The 18,994-nt window shown below is 57.1% G+C and overlaps 1 protein-coding gene across 2 annotated transcripts; it reads right to left on the reverse strand.

Moving 5' to 3' along the window:
- Positions 1–23: 23 nt before the first annotated feature.
- RADIL (Rap associating with DIL domain) lies at positions 24–18,873 on the reverse strand. Of its 2 annotated transcripts, none has more exons than XM_015876805.3 (16): positions 18,642–18,873; positions 14,900–14,994; positions 12,649–13,201; positions 9,291–9,553; positions 7,687–8,346; positions 7,531–7,568; positions 6,756–6,916; positions 6,356–6,468; positions 5,700–5,937; positions 4,704–4,876; positions 4,476–4,626; positions 4,019–4,209; positions 3,355–3,733; positions 2,994–3,133; positions 2,508–2,647; positions 24–2,290 (listed from the first exon to the last, which is right to left on the reverse strand). In XM_015876805.3, exons 2-16 carry the CDS (start codon positions 14,933–14,935, stop codon positions 2,185–2,187), a joined length of 3,342 nt encoding a protein of 1,113 aa, XP_015732291.1. In that variant the 5' UTR covers positions 14,936–14,994; positions 18,642–18,873; the 3' UTR covers positions 24–2,184. The 2 variants fall into 2 exon arrangements, with proteins under 2 accessions (XP_015732291.1, XP_032303435.1); XM_032447544.2 differs by having other exon boundaries at positions 2,508–2,650.
- Between the last annotated feature and the right edge of the window lie 121 nt (positions 18,874–18,994).

The raw sequence follows: 18,994 nt of genomic DNA on the forward strand, positions 1-18,994 counted from the left end.
AGGGACATCTAATAGACAGGAGCTTAGAGAGATTTATCAATCCAGTTTATTGTTGACACCACGAGCGTTTCTCATCTGCCCCCTGTCAAGCAGGTGCCATGCTGTGTTATTATCTGCACAAGAAGTTTATTATACATATCTGAGCTGTACAGTATAAACAAACAGAAAAGTAAATACATCCCACTCCTCCCAGGAGAAGCAAGCCCTCATGCACACTAGTAAATACTAGGGTTTGTTCACAATTTGATACCTCACTGCACTGTAACATAAAGCTCTGGGGCTGTACGGTGCCTCCAGGTGTGCCTAGAGAGTCAGGCCCCAGAGAGCAAAGGGTTTTGCTCTGGTGTGATTCAACTGGACAGAGTGCAGCTCCAATTCAGTCTAGTGCACAACAGGCCACCACAAAGCCCTGATTCCTGGGCAAAGAGAGAAGTGAGGAGTGCATGCAGTTTTCCTGAGGGCTCTGAGCAGCCCCTTTCCTGCTCTACAGAGCTCAGGAACCAGCTTCCTCCTGAGTCAAAGTCAAGTGAATCACCAGAGCGTCCCCAGGAGCCCTGAGCCTTTGCTCACCTGCCTGGTAGAGCTGAGTCAGTGGCTGAGTGACACACAGCTCCCAGTCCCTGCTGGAGGCTGGTGGGTACAATTGTGACCGAGCAGAAAAGCAAGGCACTAACTTGTCTCAGTGAAGGTTCTTTGTCCATCTTGCCTTAGAGAAAAGTCAGGCCAGACTGTGTTCAAATCCGGTGTGTGAAGTGTTTCTCCTGCATAGATGATTCTGACATCTTTCTCCTGCCAACTGCAAGACTGAGCCCAGAAAGCAAACTATAGCAGTGAAATATCTGAGATTTAATTAAGGCCAACCCTGTTAAGCATCCCCTTTTTAGCGTCACAATCCTCAGAGAGCTGTTGTTGTGAGATGCAATGGTAATATCTGATTTGCTGCCAGAGCTTAGGCCATGCTGCTGTAAGTGCAGGGCTTGATGCAGGGCTTCATGGCAGGCTGTTTTAATAAGGTTCGGCTAAACAAGATCTCAGTGTCTCTATATGCGGAAATCAGGTCGGGTTTATCCCTTTAATGTTGCTAAAAGCACACGGAACACTTAGAAGCTGTGCATGCAGGGACCAAGCAGTTGCAGGGTGGAACTGCCAGTGCAGCCCTGCCACACCGTGCTGCAGGGTCAAAGAACTGCTGCTGGGACTTTGAAGCCTGACTTTCTTCCTGTGCTGCATCCCATCACCTGGCAGCCCAGCAGCAGTAGCACCTCTGAGATGCTCTGAGCTGGGTGGGATACAGGGCAGACTTGCAATGGCCCCAAAGAGCTGGAGGGAGTGGACAGGACACGGTGCCAACACCTCCTGTATTGGGAAAGTGAACCTGGCTGCTCCAGAATGTCCCACTCTGCTGGGCCAGCTCTGGGGTCTGGGCTGGGCATCTGCCAGGGCTGTAGTGCCAGAGCCAGGCAATAAATCTGTGCAAGGATGAGAGCCCTATTCTGCAGGGCTCTGCCTCAGGGAACTGCTGGTGGTGTCAACCCTTGGCTAAAGCTGTGTCCCCTCCCACAGCAGGGCTGGGGGCAGTGAGATTGGAGCCCAGCAGCAGAAAGGCACCTGACAGTGGGTATGGCACCGGGGCTCCCAGCAAGGTGTCCTGCTTGGGATCCTGCTCTGGATGTTTGTGCTGCATTTACCACCCCAGAGCTGGGCACCTGCACCTGCCTCTATTCCAGCCCACCCTGCGGCTGTCAGGGCCTGGCTCTGCAACCTTGATATCCCAGTGCTGTCTTGAACCTGACCTGCAAATATGAAAGTTGAACAGGAGAACTGGAACGCCATCCTGAATGCCTGTGCCTGAGCAAGGAGGGCCATGCGAGGCCATCAGCTGGGGGGGACGAGGAGCTGCCCACAGCCTTCCTGCCCTCTGCCAGGAGCTGAAGGAACAGGGATGCTCCCGGGGTGTAGGTGCAGCTGTAAGGTGCAAGCTGTAAGGGGAGGCCGGGCAATGGATCAGGGGAGAAGCGTGCAGCACCCCAGTATGTCCTTCCATCCACTGCAGTGCAGGGCAAGGTGCTGGGAAGCAAATGGAGGGCAGCTGTGCAGTCCTGGCTCTCCCTCGTGCACCCTGGGCCTCATCAGTTTGGCCCTAACCAGAGCTGCTCCTGCAGACGGACCCTCATACCACGAGAGTTAAGAGGATGCAGAGCTGGAGATGATTTTTTTGGCTATTTCCATGTCTGATTTGGCAACCAGAAACCTCAGCTTCTTCCCTCCAGAGCGGATGAGATCCACAGCACTGCAGAGTGACAACAGGGAGAGGTGAGAGCTGCATCCTGAACCCACTCATCTCCACCTCCTTCATCCCCCCAGCGGCAGCAGCAGCCACACCGGGCTCATCTTCAGCTCTGAAACGTGCTCCTACGCTTTTTCTCCCCATTCCCTCTTCCATCCCACCCGAAGCAGCTGCCTTCCCCATCTCTGACATCCCAACCCCAGCAGGGGGTGTCACCCACCTTTGGTAATCGGCTCCGATGAGGCTGGTGCCGTTGACAGCCAGAATGCGGTCCCCTATGGCCAGCCGGCCGTCAGCCGCCGCGGGGCTGCCTTCAATCAGCGTGCGGATGTAGATGCCCGGGGAGCCCAGCGGTGTGTGCTGCTGGGAAGGAGGCAGTGAGCGAGCAGAAAGGACACGGGAAACATGTGCTCCCTCTCCGCTGCCCTGCTTGGCTTTGCCTTGCATTGCCAAGCACCAAAGGACGGAGGAAAGCCCTCACTTGTGTCATTTGCCTCCCCCCATTGGCTCCCTGCAGCTGCAGGCAGCTGTGTCGGGCATAGCAGGCAGCAACCCAGCAGCAGAGAGCTGCAAGAGATCACTCCAAGCCCCACTGCCCCCAGACAAAGCTGCTTAGCTCCATGCACAGCCATCAGCTCTGGTAATTAAGCGTTCCATGCCACACGCACCCCCACAGCTCCCGGCAGAGCCATTGCCGTGCACTCACCAAGCCATCGATCAGCCCCATCCCCAGCCCCAGCGCTCCCCTCTCCAGCTCCACCACGAAGACGTAGCAGAAGTCATCAGTGGCCGAGCTGCGGCTGGAGGACTCCGGTGTGGGGAAGTCGTAGGGGGTTGGCGAGCAGCCTGTCAGCAGGGAGAGCACCAGGTTACTGCTCCATCATCAGCTCTACCGAGGAATTCACACCAAAGCCAACCTGGGCTGCCCCTAGGGCTGCTTCCCTTCTGGAACAAGATGCTCTAGGTGCTCTCCCCATGCCCAAGGACTGAAAATCCCCACAAGAGCCATGTGCCACAAGAGCCACCCCCATTTCCGCACCCTTTCAGGCAGTATCAGCCCTCCGTACCTTCAGGGCTGCCACTTTTGGTGCTGTTTATCCCGTTCCTCCTCGGGTCCTGCAGTCCTTTGGTTGTGCCCTGCGGGGACTCGGGGCCGGCTGAGTCGAAGTTCAGGGGGGTGGTGGGTGGTGTCAGCAGGCAGGAGGGGGCCGGGGGGGCCGGGCCTCTGCCCAGCTGCAGCTGCTGGAGCTTCTCCTGGAGCTGCTGCTCACCGGTGGGGTGCTGCCGGGGGCACCCATTGGTGGTCGAGGTGAGCAGAGGGGCCTCATCTGCCTCCAGGTCAGTGCAGCCCCCAGGGGTGCAGCGTCCCGATGGGGGCACAGTGCTCCCCGGGGTCATAACTGGGCTTGGACTCACTTCCAGCACTTCTGGGATGGACGGCTCACTCTTAGAAAGGAGAAAAGTGCTCGGTGAGAACCTGGGTAGGCAGCTGTCACCCCATAGGTGCCCCCATCACCCTGCCATTGGAACCTGAGCAGTCTGTGTGCTGCTGGTGACTGTGAGCAACTCTTGGTGGGAAAAGACCTCTGAGATAACCGAGACCATCCCCACCATGACACCAAACCAACTCAGTGCCACATCCACACGGCTCTGGAACACCTCCATGGACGGTGACCCCACCACTCCTTGTTCCAATACCTGATTGCTCCATCTGAGAAGAAATGTTCTGACCTTTGGAGGGACTGAGCACGGCCCCTCGCTGCCATGGGGGCTCTTGCTCTGCAGGCTCCAGAGGAAGTGGCGGATGTAGAGGAGGTGCCGGTAGATGTTGTCATCCAACGTCTCCACATCCAGGTCCACCTTGAAGCCTGCGCTGGGCAGGACGATGGGGGGGTGGTTGTCGAAGGATTCCAGCACTGTGTCTGCAGGGCACATACAGGGGGATGGCAGGGAAGCAGATCCTGCCCCCCAGCCACACTGTGCCTCCAAGCAGCATCATTTGGGCACACAGGAAGGGCCCCACACCCTCTGTGCACACTTGCATCCTTCATATCCTAATGCCATAAGACTATGGTTACACTGATAACCACAGCTACCTACAAGACCCCCGTGGTTTGAAGGGCGCTGCCCATTTAGTTGATCCATCAAACCTTATGGGTGACAGCAGCATGCAGGGCTGGGGGCTCACCAGGTAGGAAGGCAGCCGTGCTCTCCTCATCCCAGGGCTGCCATGCTGCCACGCTGCCCACCTCCATGGCCACCTGGCACTGGCTCAGCACCCGGTGCAGCTGCGCAGGGCTCAGCGCTGGGAACTCAGCTCTCAGGGTTGGCCACGTCATCTGGGCAAAGGGACAGCACAGGGTGAGAACACCATCCCATCACCCCCATCCCAAACCCAACGCAGTCAGCACCTCACCTGCAGCAGCTGGGAGCCGGGCATGGCCAGCAGGTTGGCCACGCTGGCCAGCTTAGCAAAGAACTGCTGGGAGAGCTGCTCAAAGCCGGCTCCACGCAGCCAGTCCAGCAGCAGCCGCACGCTGGCTCTCAGCTTCACACCTTGAGACCAATGGAAGCAGCCAAGAGAGGAGCCTGCAGGGCACAGCATGGGTTGGGCAATGGAATCCCCATGTTCAGCCAGAGAGCCTAGAGTAGGGCTATCCTACAGAACACATCCTGACTGATGTCCTCGCGTTAATGTCCCCAGTGGCTGTGACTCAGTGGCTGGACCTTGCCTGGCAGTAATAGCAGCTGGGGCTGCCATGCAGCAGGGCTGCTGTGATAATTAGGGCTAACGAGCGCCATCCTGCTCCTCAATTACAAGGCAGGGTCATTAGTGAGAAGCTCTCTCTGGAGTAAACTGAAAAAGGTTGGGGCTGGGATTGACAATGAGGATAGGGTTGGGATCAAGGATGGGTTTGGAGATGGGGATGCAGATACAGCTGGAGGTGATGACGAGTTTAGATTTGGGGATGAGGATGAGAATGGGGTTGAAGATGGGTTTGTGTTTGGGTGTGAGAATAAGAATGGGGTTGGAGCTGAATATGAGGTTGGGGATGGGAATGGGGTTGGGGTTAAATCCCTCCTGGAAATGGGAACCCTGTGGGAAGAGGCTGTGCCTGCTCTATGGGACAGCTGCTTGAAAACAGCTCAGTAAGAGTCTGGAAGCAAAAACCAAAGCCACAAAACATGACCCAAGCAGGATGCTGGGGATGGAGCACTTGGGAAAGCAAAAACATGGGCTCAGTAGCTGGGTTTGTACCTGGCATCCCCATACCAGCATGGGACCTGCCCACCTCCAGCTGCTCAAAGCCCCCACTCCCCAGGGGGCACTGGGAAGGGCTGGGGGGTCTCCAAAGGTCTGTGCCCAGCATCAGCCCAATGAGGAAGAACCAAGAGGAGGACGGGGACTGACCCTTATCCAGGAGCTGGTTGAAAAGCAGCGTGTTGGAGAAGAAGAAGAGGTAGGCGAACATCTGGGAGGTGATCTCAGGGTGCACCTCATACTGCCGGAGCAGGTCCAGTGCTGCCTGGTAGATGAGCACTACACGGCGCAGCTCCTCGGGTAGCGCTGGGGCTGCCCTCCAGCCCTCACGGCTCTCATTCTGGAAGGGGTTGCACTCCAGCAGGGCCGGCAGCGAGATGTACAGACACTGCAGGAAGCAGAAGGAGCTGAGTGCCTACTGCAGGACCCAGGTTTGTTTGCTTGTGCAGGAGCCTGGGTTGGAGAGCAGCACCTTACACCCATCCCTGCTGGGGCAGAGGGACGGGTGAGCACGGAGCATCCCTGCACACAGACGCCTTTCTCTGGCTGCACACTACATGCTCTGTTCACCGCCAGCCCTAGGGCTGCTTTCCACCATGCCCTGAATCGCAGCATTATGTTCTCCCCAACACCTCCTCCCAAGCAGGGAAGCACACCAAGGTCATCCAATACTTTTCCTGGGCTGTGCCCAAAAACGAGGCACTTCAGCCCCAAGGAAAACACCTCGGTGCTGCAGAAGCTGAACAACTCCTGCAGAGCTGCTGGGGATGCTCACGCTGGGGGTGGTGCCCCGGGGCACTGCGTACCTTGGAGATGTAATAGACACACTGCTGGAATGTGTACATGATCACCTCCTCCAGCACCGTCATCGCCTCCTCGCTGGCTGTGATGGTCGAGGAGAACAGAGACTCCTTGGAGCCTATAGGATGGAAGGGGAAATAGGGGAGCAAACCTGGCGGGGCCATCTGATGGCTGCAGGCACCAAAACAGCCCCAACCCTGCAGCTCACCGCACCCTGTGTTCCCTGGGGTGAGGTTACTGACTCTCCCAGGTTGACATCAGCAGTGTGACACCCCCAAACAGGATGAAATTAAATCTAGAAGCTTATTTCCTCCCTTTTTCCCTTTCATCTCAAGGGCACTGACCACTGCCTGCAGGCAGGGATCAGTTGAGGGGCCAGGGAGTGAGCAGCAGCCCCAGCACTACCTTTGACATCCATCTCCTCCTCCATGCTCTGGATGTAGGTGGGGGACTTCTGCTGGACGAAGTAGAGCACCTCAATGGCGTTGGACATCCAGAAGAGGATGTGCTGCAGGTCTGGCAGCAGATCAGCAATGGTGAAACAGGACAGGGCAGCGGGGTCCTGGCTGGGAGGGGTGGGGGACAGAACAGGCATTGCAGCATCACTGCTCATTGCAGGAGGATTTGGGGTGAAACCAACCCAAAAAGCAGCAGAGAGCTTTTGCATCCCACTGCTGAGCTTTAGGAAAGCCCTGTGCAAGCAGCAAGCTGGAGGCTCCTGCTCTACGGGATAGGTTTTGTTGGTACCATTTCTATGGGGGACCCCAATGATTGAGCCAATCCATCAGTGGGAATTGCTGCAGAGCAGATCTCCCCAACAAATCTGGGTCTGGTGGTTCAACTCAGCCTGCCCAGCGCTGGGCTGTCCCAAAATAAAGCAAAACAAATAGAAAGCAGCTGGGAGGTTTCTTAATGGCTGAACCATTTTTTCCTGCTGGGAGCTTGCCCTAAAGGGGACCTCAGTGCAAGCATCAATGGGTTCTCCAGATGTTGCTTTGGAGCCTGGAATTTGGGACTGGCAGTGGAGTCAGTGGCAAAATGAGGATAGACATAAATTCGTGGGATTTAGCAGGAAAATGCCGTGTGTAGCTGTGCTGACAGGCTGGGTGGGCACAGCTGGGAGGGAGAATTGGGCTGAATTCCCCCAGTTTGGGGGCAAAGAAAGGAGAGTGGCACTTACTGCTGGGATTGCTTCTCGGCCAGCTCCCGTGTGCGCTCCTGGGCAGGGAGAGAAGGAGAAAGCACAGATAGTGACTGTGGGCATTGCTGCACATGGGGAGCAGAGTGGGAGCCGAGGGGATCCCCATCGTCCCCACCCCCCCCAGTGCCAACTGACCCACACTGTCCTCTGGATCATTTTGGCCGCTTTGAGCAGCAGCTGCCCGAAGTCCCCAGGCTGGAAGCTGGTGGCCGAGTGCTGGATGCAGAGGCACAGCAGAAAGGCAGGTGTCAGCTTGTGGTCGTCCCCCCCCGGCTCGATCAGCGTCATGATGCGCCGCAGCAACAAATCCTCAACCTCCGGCTCAAACTCCAGCTGCAGCCTCCTGCGGGGAGCCCTGGGGCCGTCGGTGGGCTCAGGGCTCTGTCGGTTGGCATTAAGCCCCCCCTGCTCTTTTAGCAGGCTGCCGCATGTCCCACATACAGAGGGGCCCTCGGGGTGCAGGGCCCGCAGCCTCAGCAGGGTCTGTGCCGGCAGCGGTTGTGCCTTCATGGGGTCCTTGTAGAGCAGCAGGTAATAGAGCCCGAGGGACAGCAGGTCCCCGTGCCGCAGCTCAACAGTCCGAGTCACCGCAGAGAAGTTCACGGAGACGCCGGCACCGGCGATGGGCTCCAGCACCAACTTCTCCTCCGAGCGGTGCCACGATGCTCGCAGCCTCCTGATGGTGCAGTGCAGGGGTAGGATGTCCGGTGCTGAAAGGCTGATGCTGGGTTTGCTCGCCTGCGTCCTCTGGCCCACCGTGTGCTGCTCGCGGTTCAGCAGGTACACCAGGCTGTCCTGCGAGGGGGGAGCACAGTCAGTGGGGCCTGCAGCCCCCTGCCACCCCCACACCTGGCTTTGGTAGAACTACGGTTCCCTCTTCATTTTTTCCTTGCACAGATGGGGAGCTCATGCAGCACAAATAAGCGTGAGCAGTGCAGCCAGGACCTGTGTGCACCCCACTGCTCCTGCACCCAGATGTGCCAATGGGCAGAGCAGCGAACCCAACAAATAGGGCTGGTAAATGGGCACCATAACTCCAGGCTTGTAACAGATGGGGCTGCTCTGGGCAGAAGGAGCCCCCCCCCCCCAGCTGCAGCTGTGGGCAGATGGTGCCCCCCAAGCAGGTTGGGGGGGGCTGCCTCAGCCTGCCTGCACACCTGCAGCAGTGCACAGCAGTGCCTCAGTTTCCCCAGCTGCATTAGCACAGACAGGAGAGCTGCAGTGCTGGTGTCACATTGGGACAGAGCTGGAAATCTCGGATCAGCCAGATATTCCACCTGGACAAATCAACCAAAAGAGCCACCCCAGTCCTTTCCAGTTCTCCCAGTGCCTGCTGGGCAGGGGAGAGAGGAGGCTCCCAGACACGCCGTCTCGTTCCACCTCTCATTACATTTACCAGTACCGAGGCAGTCAGACGGGGACGGGGCAGCGCTCGGCACCATCCTTGCAGAACCGGCTCTGCACTGCACCGGGGCAGGGACGCTGCTGTGGGGCTTTTCTGAGGCGTCTCTCCTCCAGCCCTGCAGCCACATCCCCATCCTGAGCAGGACTGACTGCACACCCCAGCCCCACACAAACTCATTTTCCTAAGGATGCTTTTTCACCCCAACCCCGCCCCCCCCTCCCTTCCACCCGGCCATGCACAAAGCTCCCCATCCCCATTTGATTGCTTTAGGAGCAACCAAAAAGAAAAACCAAAAGGGAGGTTGGCGGGGCGGTGAGCGCTGCGCGGTGCTTACATGCTGCTGGCTGTAGCCCTGCAGAAGCAGGAGGTGCGGGGAGTGGTAGAGGGAATACCGCATGCTGCTCCCGCTCCGCTCCTCGGGGCCGCGCAGCGCGGGGCAGTGCCGCCGGAGCTCCTCGTCCCGAGGGCGGCTCAAGCTGCTCTCGCTGAGGCTGCGCCGCAAGGCCGGGGGGGTGCCGAGCCTCTTAGCGCCCGCCAGCACCCGCATGGCCCCCCGAGCCCGGTGCCGCTGCAGCTTCCGAGCTTGGGCGTTGATGCCTGCGGGGGAAGAGATGCGCTGCGCTCAGCTCCGCTGCTGGAACGGCTGCATCCCGCAGCACCATTGCGGTGGGGAAAGGAGGCAGCGCCGGAGCGCACCCCCATCCTCCCGAGTGATGTACCCCGAGAGAGGGGAGTTTTGTGACCCCTCCATAGCAAAAAGAGGGACCCGCAGCCCGAACCCCCCCCCGTCCCCACTGACCGCGGGGCAGCCGGGGAGCTCCGTGTCCACAGCATCCCCTGCGCTGCCGGAGGAAAGAGGGGCTGGAGAGAAAACAAGCTGAATTTTAAGGGGGGGGAGAAGAAAAAAAAAAAGAGAGAGAGAGAAAAAAATCAAAAAGAAAAACCCCGGAAAAAGAAGAGCCTGGATGCTGCCCACTGGCAGCGAGCGGGGCTGAGAGCAACCCCCAGACTCCAAGGAAGGTGTCAGGGAGCTGCGAGCCGCAGAGCCGCCGCAGGACCCTGCGCTCAGCACCTTCCCCCGAGCAGCGCTGGCTGCGAGACGGATGGGATTTGAGCGAATGAGCAAAGAGCCCTAAGGCAGCAGCGTCCCCAAACCGAGAGCGGGGGTTCCTATGGGACCCCCCCGTGCTGCCAGCCTGGCTCTGGCTCTGCAGCAGCGATAGGATGAAGTTGTAGGGTCGTACCTCTGCATTACAGAATGGCAGAATGGAGGGCTTGGGGAAAGCCAGAGGGATTTGGAGACGGCAATGCACAGAGCCTGGGGCTGCTTAAAGGGACACACAGTAAGCCAGAGACTAAAAACAAACCTGTCATCTGCCTTATTTGGTGAGGAACGGGCTGCCGGCACCGAAATACATTTCTGTGTTTGTTTGTTTTAAACCGAGCACTCCTTTGGTGGGAAAACGATATGGATGGGGAGGAGGGGGAGGAGAAAATAGCACCCGGTGTTGGCATGTTGTGGGATTAGGGCACAGCACTGGCCCACAGCCATTGCCAAGAGGGGGACAGACCCTCCCCACGCCCCCTTTAAAAGGCAGTGGGGTCCATCACACTGCACTGCAGATGTGAAATGCGGGGATGCAGAGCTCAGAGGGTTCCCCCTTGTCACCCCACTGCCTGGCCCCAGACAGGAACATGGGGCAACCCTGGTGCAGCTCCTCCCCCCAGGAGGCTCAGAGTCCCCCCACTATCACTGCTCCTTTATCTGAAGGCAGTCAGTACTGTGTTTGCTTTGCGTAGGAAACCCATGGAGGAAAAAGCTGTGTTTTCACTGCCCACAGAGCCCCCATCACCGGCTGCCCCCAACCCTGGAGCTGCACTGGAAAGATAAACAGTTCTTTTCCTGAACGAAACAAAGCTCATCCATTAGCCAAGGTACACCTCCAGCCCTACGGCTGTGCCTTCTCCTTTCTGATGGTTACTGCATAGGAGATGCTCCCTGGCTGCAGCTGTGCCAAGGGGGACCTTGATGGTACCCAACAGAGCGTGATGGGGGGGAAGAGGCTTCATTCCCATGGTTTGCACAGCGTGCACGTGGTTTGGTTTGTGGCTTTGCAGGGAAGTCCCACCAGCACAGGGCACAGCATGCAATGGGGTATCTGGGGGGAGCTGAATGCATGCCTACTTTGTGGTGCTCTGCCCCCCAGCTGCCCCATATTGCTCCTCTAAAGGTGCAGGGCTGAGCAAAGCCTTGTTTCCCACAGAGCTTCTCCACCTGCATTGCTGAGGAGCAGTGCCAGCAGCGCACACCTCCCTCCCCCCTGGGAAGCAGCTAATAAACTAATTAGGATAATGGGTAACCGAGCAGATAAAACTCTTAAGCCATTTGCTAACAGGCCACCAGTGGGTGTGGGGCCTTTCCCCTGGCTCAGCAGCAGTGTCCCATTGTGATGCCCTGAGTGAAAGCAGTTCCATACAGGTATATCCCTGTGGCTCCCACTCAGCCCCACTCTGCTTTCCTCCCAGGCAGCCTCCAGCCCCACCTCCCTTTAGTTTTGCACAGAAGCCACATTTTCCACTCCAGCTCCCTGCTGCCCCAGGCACACAGCTGACGCTCAGCTCATGGTAAGGGGACATACGGGTGGTGGCAGGGTGACCCTGTTGGTATCACTCACAGTCCCCACCACTCCAGGAGCTGCATTTCTCTTTGAGGTGCTGCTGAAGAGAGGGGAGCAGATGCTTTGTGTCCTCAGGCCAGCACCACCAGCACAGGGTGGGGAGGCTGGGGACAGGCCCAGCTGAATGGGGCAGCAGCAGAAGTGAGGTTTTAGCAGTACATCTGTCAAGCAGATAGCACAGATAACTGTGGCTGGGGGTCTTTGTCTCAGTAAAGCCTGTCTGGCTGCAGAAAAGGATTTAAAAAGATAAAAACATGAGAAATGAGGGCAGTGCCCTCCCCACAGTGCCTGGGTTGAGGTGTGAGTGCTGCTGCCCCTGTCCCAGCTGGGGACAATGGCTGGTGTCACCTGGAGCTGATGTCACCTCGGGCTCATGCCGGCAGCCTCTGAAGAGCAGTGGCACAGCTCTCCCACCACGTGCAGCCACATCTGACTGTGAGTTTAGCACTTAGGTCTTGCCCTGTTTTCTATTTAAAAACTGTTTTTTTTATTTTCTTTCTTTAGAGCCAGGGCTCTTGCAAAGCACTGAGCATTGCACTGATCCCCACTGCAGAATGAGAGGGGCACCCACCTCTGTGCCTCATCCCTGACCCTACAGCACCGCAGCAGCTCCTTGCACCTGCAAGGATGAGGAGTGACGGCCTCAAGCTGTGCCAGGGGATGCTCAGGTTGGATATTAGGGAAGTTTCTTCTTCCAAAGAGCAATCAGGCACTGGCATTTCTGTCTGGGGAGTGGTGGGGTCACTGTTCCTGGTTGTGTTCCAGAGCCACTGAGATGTGGCACTGAGGGATGTGGTTTGGTGTCATGCTGGGATGGGTTGGGGTTGGTGATCTTGAAGATCTTTTCCAGCCTTAACGATTCCATGCCACAAGTTGACATCTGCAAGATCATTGCCCAGCTGGAGTCCCAAATTCCCCATGGAGCACCAAGCACCTAAGAGCACTGCAACCACAATACAGCTCCTGACTCCACCACCACCCCAACACAAACACCCCAAAGCTGCAGCCCCTGACCTGCAGTGGTGGTGTCCACATCCTTGGCTGCCATCTCCTCCACCTCCGCCCGCCGCCGCAGCTCCAACCGCCTTGAGAATCCCTCCCGGGGCTTCCACAGGTCCTGGATGAGCAGCGGCTTCTCATGGTCCCCAAGAACCCTCAGCCCCTCCGTCTGCCACCGCTTCTCGGGTCCCTCAAACCTCCCGATGACATCACACAGTGCGTATTGCCTGGAATTCAGCTGGCTCAGCCCATAGCGCTCCAAAGCCTCCTTCACCAGCTCCAGCGCCCCCGAGCTGCCCGTGGCCAGCACACTCTTGTAGTTGGTGCCTGCACAGATGTTGCCTCCAAAAATCTTCAGGATGCCGGGGGCTGAAAGTTGAGTGGAGAGCTCAGCTGGGTCATCCCCATCTGGGAAGGCAGAAGTGGAGCTGCGATCCTTGTAGCTCAGTGTCCGGTACAAGACCTGGGAGAAGAGGCGGCTCTGACGCTTCAGCCGGCTCTTGGATGGCGGAGCCATGGTGGAAGAGGACCCATAGAACATGGTGTGGGATGTCGTCAAGGGCAGCAGCTGGGAATGGGGATAGGGAGAGATCAGGGGTGAGCCACCCGCAAGGGATGGAGACGAGCTGTGCAGGTGATGCTGCAGTTTCCAGGGGCAGCAGCACGGGATGGAGGTACCCCCAATGCAGCCCAGCAGTCAGCTCGTCTGCACCACACAGACACCGCAGCATGGATTTGTCCCAGGGAGGTTAATTTCTTCGGTGTGCATTGTGAGGTCCCTCCTGCCTAAGCACACACTGGGAGGATAGCAGAGCCCAGCAGCAAAGTGGGACCCGCAGAGCCCAGCCTGGGTGGGAGCCAGAGCTTCGGAGCCACTTTCTCTAACGAGTTTGTGGAGCAATCCCATTTTTTAGAGGTGAAACAGAAAGCTTGAGTGCAAATTGAATTACTCTGAGGTTGCTGCTAAATGCTTCTGCTCACTGAGAGGCACAGGGTGAAAACAGGCTCTAATTGGCCTTTCTATAAACGTCCTTGCTCCGGCAAATCCTGCTGCTGTTTTGCAGAGGATGTTAAAGCACACGGCAGCATCGCCAAGCAGGGCCTGAAATGTGCGTTTGTTGTCCACCTCCACTGGAAAAAGCACATGGCCAGGGATGTGGGTGGCTCTGTGTGTGCTCAGCAAGACCCAACCCGGTGCAGCCCTAGCACTATCAGCAGCGCTGCCAACCCTGGACGGCCTCCACGCTGCCATCTAATTTGGGAAGAAAAAGCATCCCTGCTGCTAATGTAAGAGGTCACCTTCTCCCTGGGAACAGCCTCGCTGCTGCGCACAAAGGATTTCTGCAGGGCAGGGATCTCCCGGGGCCAGGAGAGCCTGGAGTGCTGCAGATGGGTAAACTGAGGCACCAGTGAGTGCCACGGCTGCAGGATGAGCCTGCGAAGCTGCTGCACCCCTGATCACCTCTCTCACCCCAGGGACACCTTAGTGTCGTTGGGACTTCACAACCCTCTGGCCCCAAAACCTTTGCTGGGTCTGGGGAGGCAGCTCCTGCTCCCCCCTTCCAATTGGGAAAACTAAGCAGGGACAGGGCTGGAGCTGCAGCTCCTTTGTGTCAGGGGCTGCTCCTGCCTGGGCTGCCCCTTCATGTCAATGTGTGACACCCCTGGGGCACTGGGGCAGATCCCACCTGGGAGCAGGACAGCTGGGACCCCAACTGCTGCATGCAGGAACTGCTGCGAGTGAGGATGCAGGAGATAAAGCTTTGCCACTGAGCCACTGGGTCAGGTGGTCAGATTTAATCTTCTCTGTCCTGCACTACCCACTGCACAGAGGGAAAACCTTGCAACATCTGCTGCCGTGAGGTCACTCCTCCATGCCCACGCGGCAGGCAGGTCCCTGCCTCTTTCAATTTGGTATTTATAGCACTGCTATTTTCCTTCTCTATCAGACACAGCACCTGCAGAGAGCAGGGGCAGAGCCTTTTCACAGAGCAAGGGCTTGGAAAAACACAAAGCTCAGGCTGAGACCAACCCCTCGGGTTCTCATCTGCAGTGAGGTGAGCCCATCAGGACCAGCCCACCTGCACAACCCCTGCCTGCCCCCAGACTGGGGTGACTGCACATCTCCCTGCTTTCATGGGACATCACACCCAAACCAGCTCATTCTGTGCTCTTTCTGCAGTGCTGTGACAAACATCTTTAGTATTTACATGGTCCTTCCACCAAGCAGACATCTCGGTGGTCCTGCTCCTCCTGCTGCCCATACCTTGCCATCCTTCTCACGGGCTCGCTGTCCTTCCATCCGTCCTCCTCCTCAGCGTGAGCCTCCCCCCAGCACACATGGTCCCAGCACACATCTGCCTGTAGGAAGAAGAGGAGGAGAGGTCATGGGCTGCTCGGAGACACTGCAGTGCCCCCTTCTGCTCTGGGGGCTCAGAGATGCCATGCACCACGGTGACGTGCAGCACTGCTGACCCACCCACAGTCCTAACAGTTTTATTCCTCCTTCCTTCAAAGCAACTCATGCTGCAGGTGAGGTCTGCTGGACCTGTGCAGGAAGGATGCAGCGCCCATAGTGGGGCAGATATCCATCACCCATGGGTGGGACATTCCAGCCCAGCTTCAAGCTCAGGATCCATCTCAGCAGGAGGAGAGCTGGAGGAAACCCAGGCATGGACAGCAAAGAGGGCAGGGAGAGGAGAGTGAAAGGAAGAGAAATGAGATCAGAAAGGGAAAGTGGAGATGGAGGTTACAGACTTGCTGCTGATCTCAACTGCTTTCCCCAAGCCTGTGCCTTCCTGGAGACACCCATGGGTACACAATGGGTCCTGCAGCCACAGCCCAATCGTTTGCCCATCAGGATTTATTTCTCCTGAACCTTGGTGTGTTTTGCTGAAGATTGAGGAGTGCCACCAAGCAACATCCCCTCACTTAGTGCAGATCTGCAGGAGTGGGACCAGCAGGAACCAAACATGTAAGGGAGAAGCTGCACCTGCAGCGTGATTTCATGGGCATTACTGGGATGAGGCAGCAGGGCATGAGACAGAAAAGAGCCCGTAGCAATTAAAGGCTAAATCAACACCCCATTAAATCCCCTGGCCAGGGGCTGGGAGTGGGCTCAACTCAACCCATCACTAGGTATGGTAGAGCCCTCTGCCAGGTGCTGGTTGGGATGCACAACACCAAGAGAGCCTGGGCACCCCCCCACACCTCCCTCTGCTGCTGTGATTAATCACTCCCGCTGCTTAAATATTTATGCCTTCTTTGCAGTGTCTGGCTGCCAGACATTGATTCTTGTCATGCTTTGCTCCGTGCAATTAATGAGCTGTTGGCTACCACCTATCTTCTCCCCTGCAAGAGTATTTGGATGCTTTAATTGAGCCCCATCCACCCTGAATTGATGAGAAATGGGCAGATCAGGGGTTGTTCTCTTCCCTGGCTGAAGGGTCCTTTCTGCAGCCCAACCCCAGCCAGATGTAGGAGCTCCTTTTGGCTGCTGTCAGCTAAAATCCAGGTCTGACAGTGCCACGCCATGGGTCTAGGACTGGTCCCTTCCAACCAAAGCCTTTCTATGATGAAATACAACGTATTCTTACAACAAATGACCTTTCCATTTGCTTTTCCAGTGCAAAATCATCATTAATGTGAAAACTCCCAGTTCTCCGGCACAGAAAGGCAGGCAGAAACACGGCCCCAGCAGCTCCTGCAGGACACGGGCTGTGCTCACCCCAAACACGTCAGGGACAGGAAAACACTCAAAGCTCCTCTTGTTATTTTTGGGAGCAGAAAGATTTCCCTTTCCCAGCTGGCCGTCATTGGGATGCATTTTGTTTGCCCAGCTTTGTCCAAGCCATGAGCACTGTGCTCTGTGTGAGCTGTAGGTTTCCCAAAAAGCATTTCTATCTCCTCCCAAACAAGTGATCAAAGCACCAAAATGCTGAGGCAGGGTGGTAGGCAGCAATGCCCAGCAGTGAGATCTGCTCTGATAACCGCCTTCCAAACAGATCGGGTATATTCCATGTGGGCTTTCTTGGTGCTGGGTAATGCCACCCGTAAATACCGGACTGGAGTGATTTTTTTAATACCACAGAGCATGGATTTTTGCAGGAGTGTCACCTCACCTAACTCTAACCCCTCACAAAGCCATTCTACAAGGGAGATGGCACTCTGCACATCAGGGGGTGGAACCACTTCTGCTATTTTCCACCCACCACGTCGGTGGCAGGAATGTCTTCCTGGTGCTGAGGTCTTTAATCAGCCCAGGCCCAAACTGGATCCCTCCTCCCACCCAGAGGATGGGATTGGGCCCACCAACCTGTAGCCACCAGGTCACCATCGCTGTTACAGCACTTGGTTGCTATTACAGCGACATCCCCAGGGCTGGTCCCAGCTCAGCTCTGCACAGCAGTGCCCACGTGTGCACATCACAGATGGACAACGAAGTTCCAGCAGTGACCATCCCAGAAAGGTTATTTGCACAGAGCCCTGTTTGAAAAGTTTCCCTCTTTTTAAATATTTTGTTTGTTTTCTAATGGAAACTACACAGACTCGCAGCTTTAGTGCAGCAGCAACGGCTGCAGCCTGGATGCTGTGGGGAGGGAGAGGCCGCCCCGTCACTGCAATGTGGAACAAATTAGAACTCAGAGAGCAGAGGAAATGAGAACAGCCCGGTGCTGGCGCACTCAGCCTGGCTGCAAACCTCTGCAGATCCCCTCCCTGCAGCCCAGCACCGCTGCCCACACCCTCCATGGAGAATCCCTGCACCCCCTCTCCAAAAGGCAGAACCCAACCTCTGCTTTGCAGCACGTCTCGTTATTGTGTGAGTTTTTATCTGTCTAATCTGGGGCCAGGCTGGTAATGTCAGCTCCAACCCACTGCTGTTCTGAGCCGGATCAATGTGGGTAAACTCCTTATGGTGTTATTATTAGCAGCACCACTCCACGATGGCACCCAGAGCCCAACCCAGGGCTGCCCCAATGGGACAGCTGACAGCCTACCGTTCCTAAAGGCAACAACAGCTTCACAACCAGATTACAATGACTTGGGACCTACAAAGGAGGAGGCAGCTCCCTTTTTTCCCTTGCTTTTTATTTTTACCCTCCTTTTGTAGGGTCTTTTGAGCCAACATGCTCCAGCTCTCCGGTACCAAGTCCCAGTGACCGCCTTCTGCCTGTGCAGCTCTATTCACACTCACATCCAAAAAACATTTCACAAAGAGAGTTTGCTTTCCACTGCCTTCTGAGCTGCCGAGTCGCAGCAGGCAGCCTAATTATGAGACCTTAGCAATATATTTTTTTTTCTAGTGATAATTAACTGATCCTGGAGAGCACAGAAAATAAGCACTTCCCCAGCAAGTAGAAACCTCCCCTGAGTTTTCTCTGCTAAAGTTATAACTCAGCAAGAAACCTCTCCAGCCTGCTGCGAAGCGCAGTGTCCCCAGACTCTCTGCCAAGGCTTTGGGTTGCCATCACGGTGCCAAGCAGCTGCGTGCAGGCACAATAATGTGCGTGCAACACCAACGAGCACAACCCCAACGGGGGCAGAATCCCTAAGGTGGTGAAGGGGGAAAGCTCCAAAGGGGAGGGCAGAGGTTGGATCTCACCGGGCAGACAGTGGGACAGAGGGCTCAAGGAGCAGAAGGGTCCCATAGGGTGTGTATTAGGATGAGGGTGCCCAGGTGCTGTGCCCCCTGGTGCAGCCCTCTCGTGCCCGGCGCGGCTCGCGGGGCAGGTTTGGTCTCCAGTGGCAACCAGACAAGCCTAGACTCTCGCCTGCCCTCCTCTCCCGAACACGGCATCTAAACGGCCCCATCTCAACGGTGTCCCGGCGGCTCCATCCCGGAGACAGCAGCGGGGACAAGCGAGGGGTCCGCGTCTGGGCGGAGGGACAGGGGTCCCGGCGATGCTAAACCTCCCACTCCACAAACACTGATGAAATAAATGACAAATAATGATCGTAAAGAAGCAAGACGCCCCTCTGTCCCGCTGCCCCCCGCGGAAGGTACTCACCCGGCGCAGCCCCGGCGGTGCGGTGCGGCGCGTGCGGGGCCGGGGCGGAGCGGAACGGAACGGAGCGGCCCCTCGGCGCCACCCCGCGGCCTCCGCTGCCCCAACAACGCCCCGAGCAGCGTCCCCGGGCGGGTGGGGTGATGGGGTCGGGCTTGGGGACAAGTTCGGCGGCGTCACAGCCCCAGGGGAGCGTGGGGACAGCGGGGCGATGCGATGGAGAGGGCAGCGTGTGGGTGCGCGGGGCCACTGCTGGACGTGGATGGGGCCGGACTGTGCCCGCAGGAGCTGGCGGTGATGCAGGGGGGGGATCCCTTTGGGGTCCCAACTCAACTGAGATCCTTCTCCCTTTTCTC

Source organism: Coturnix japonica, chromosome 13, assembly GCF_054131305.1.
Source record: "Coturnix japonica strain WE chromosome 13, WE-NBRP24, whole genome shotgun sequence".
Lineage (NCBI taxonomy): Eukaryota > Metazoa > Chordata > Aves > Galliformes > Phasianidae > Coturnix > Coturnix japonica.

Bases quoted from the DNA above. Each gene is read 5' to 3' on its own strand.
- RADIL (XM_032447544.2), bottom strand. From the start codon at position 14,935: ATGGAAGGACAGCGAGCCCGTGAGAAGGATGGCAAG. The intron at 4,210-4,475 runs GTGAGCCCCCAG...TGTGCCCTGCAG, and splicing joins CACGGCTGCCTTCCTACCTG to ACACAGTGCTGGAATCCTTC. The intron at 3,734-4,018 runs GTCAGAACATTT...CTCCTTTCTAAG, and splicing joins CGTGCTCAGTCCCTCCAAAG to AGTGAGCCGTCCATCCCAGA.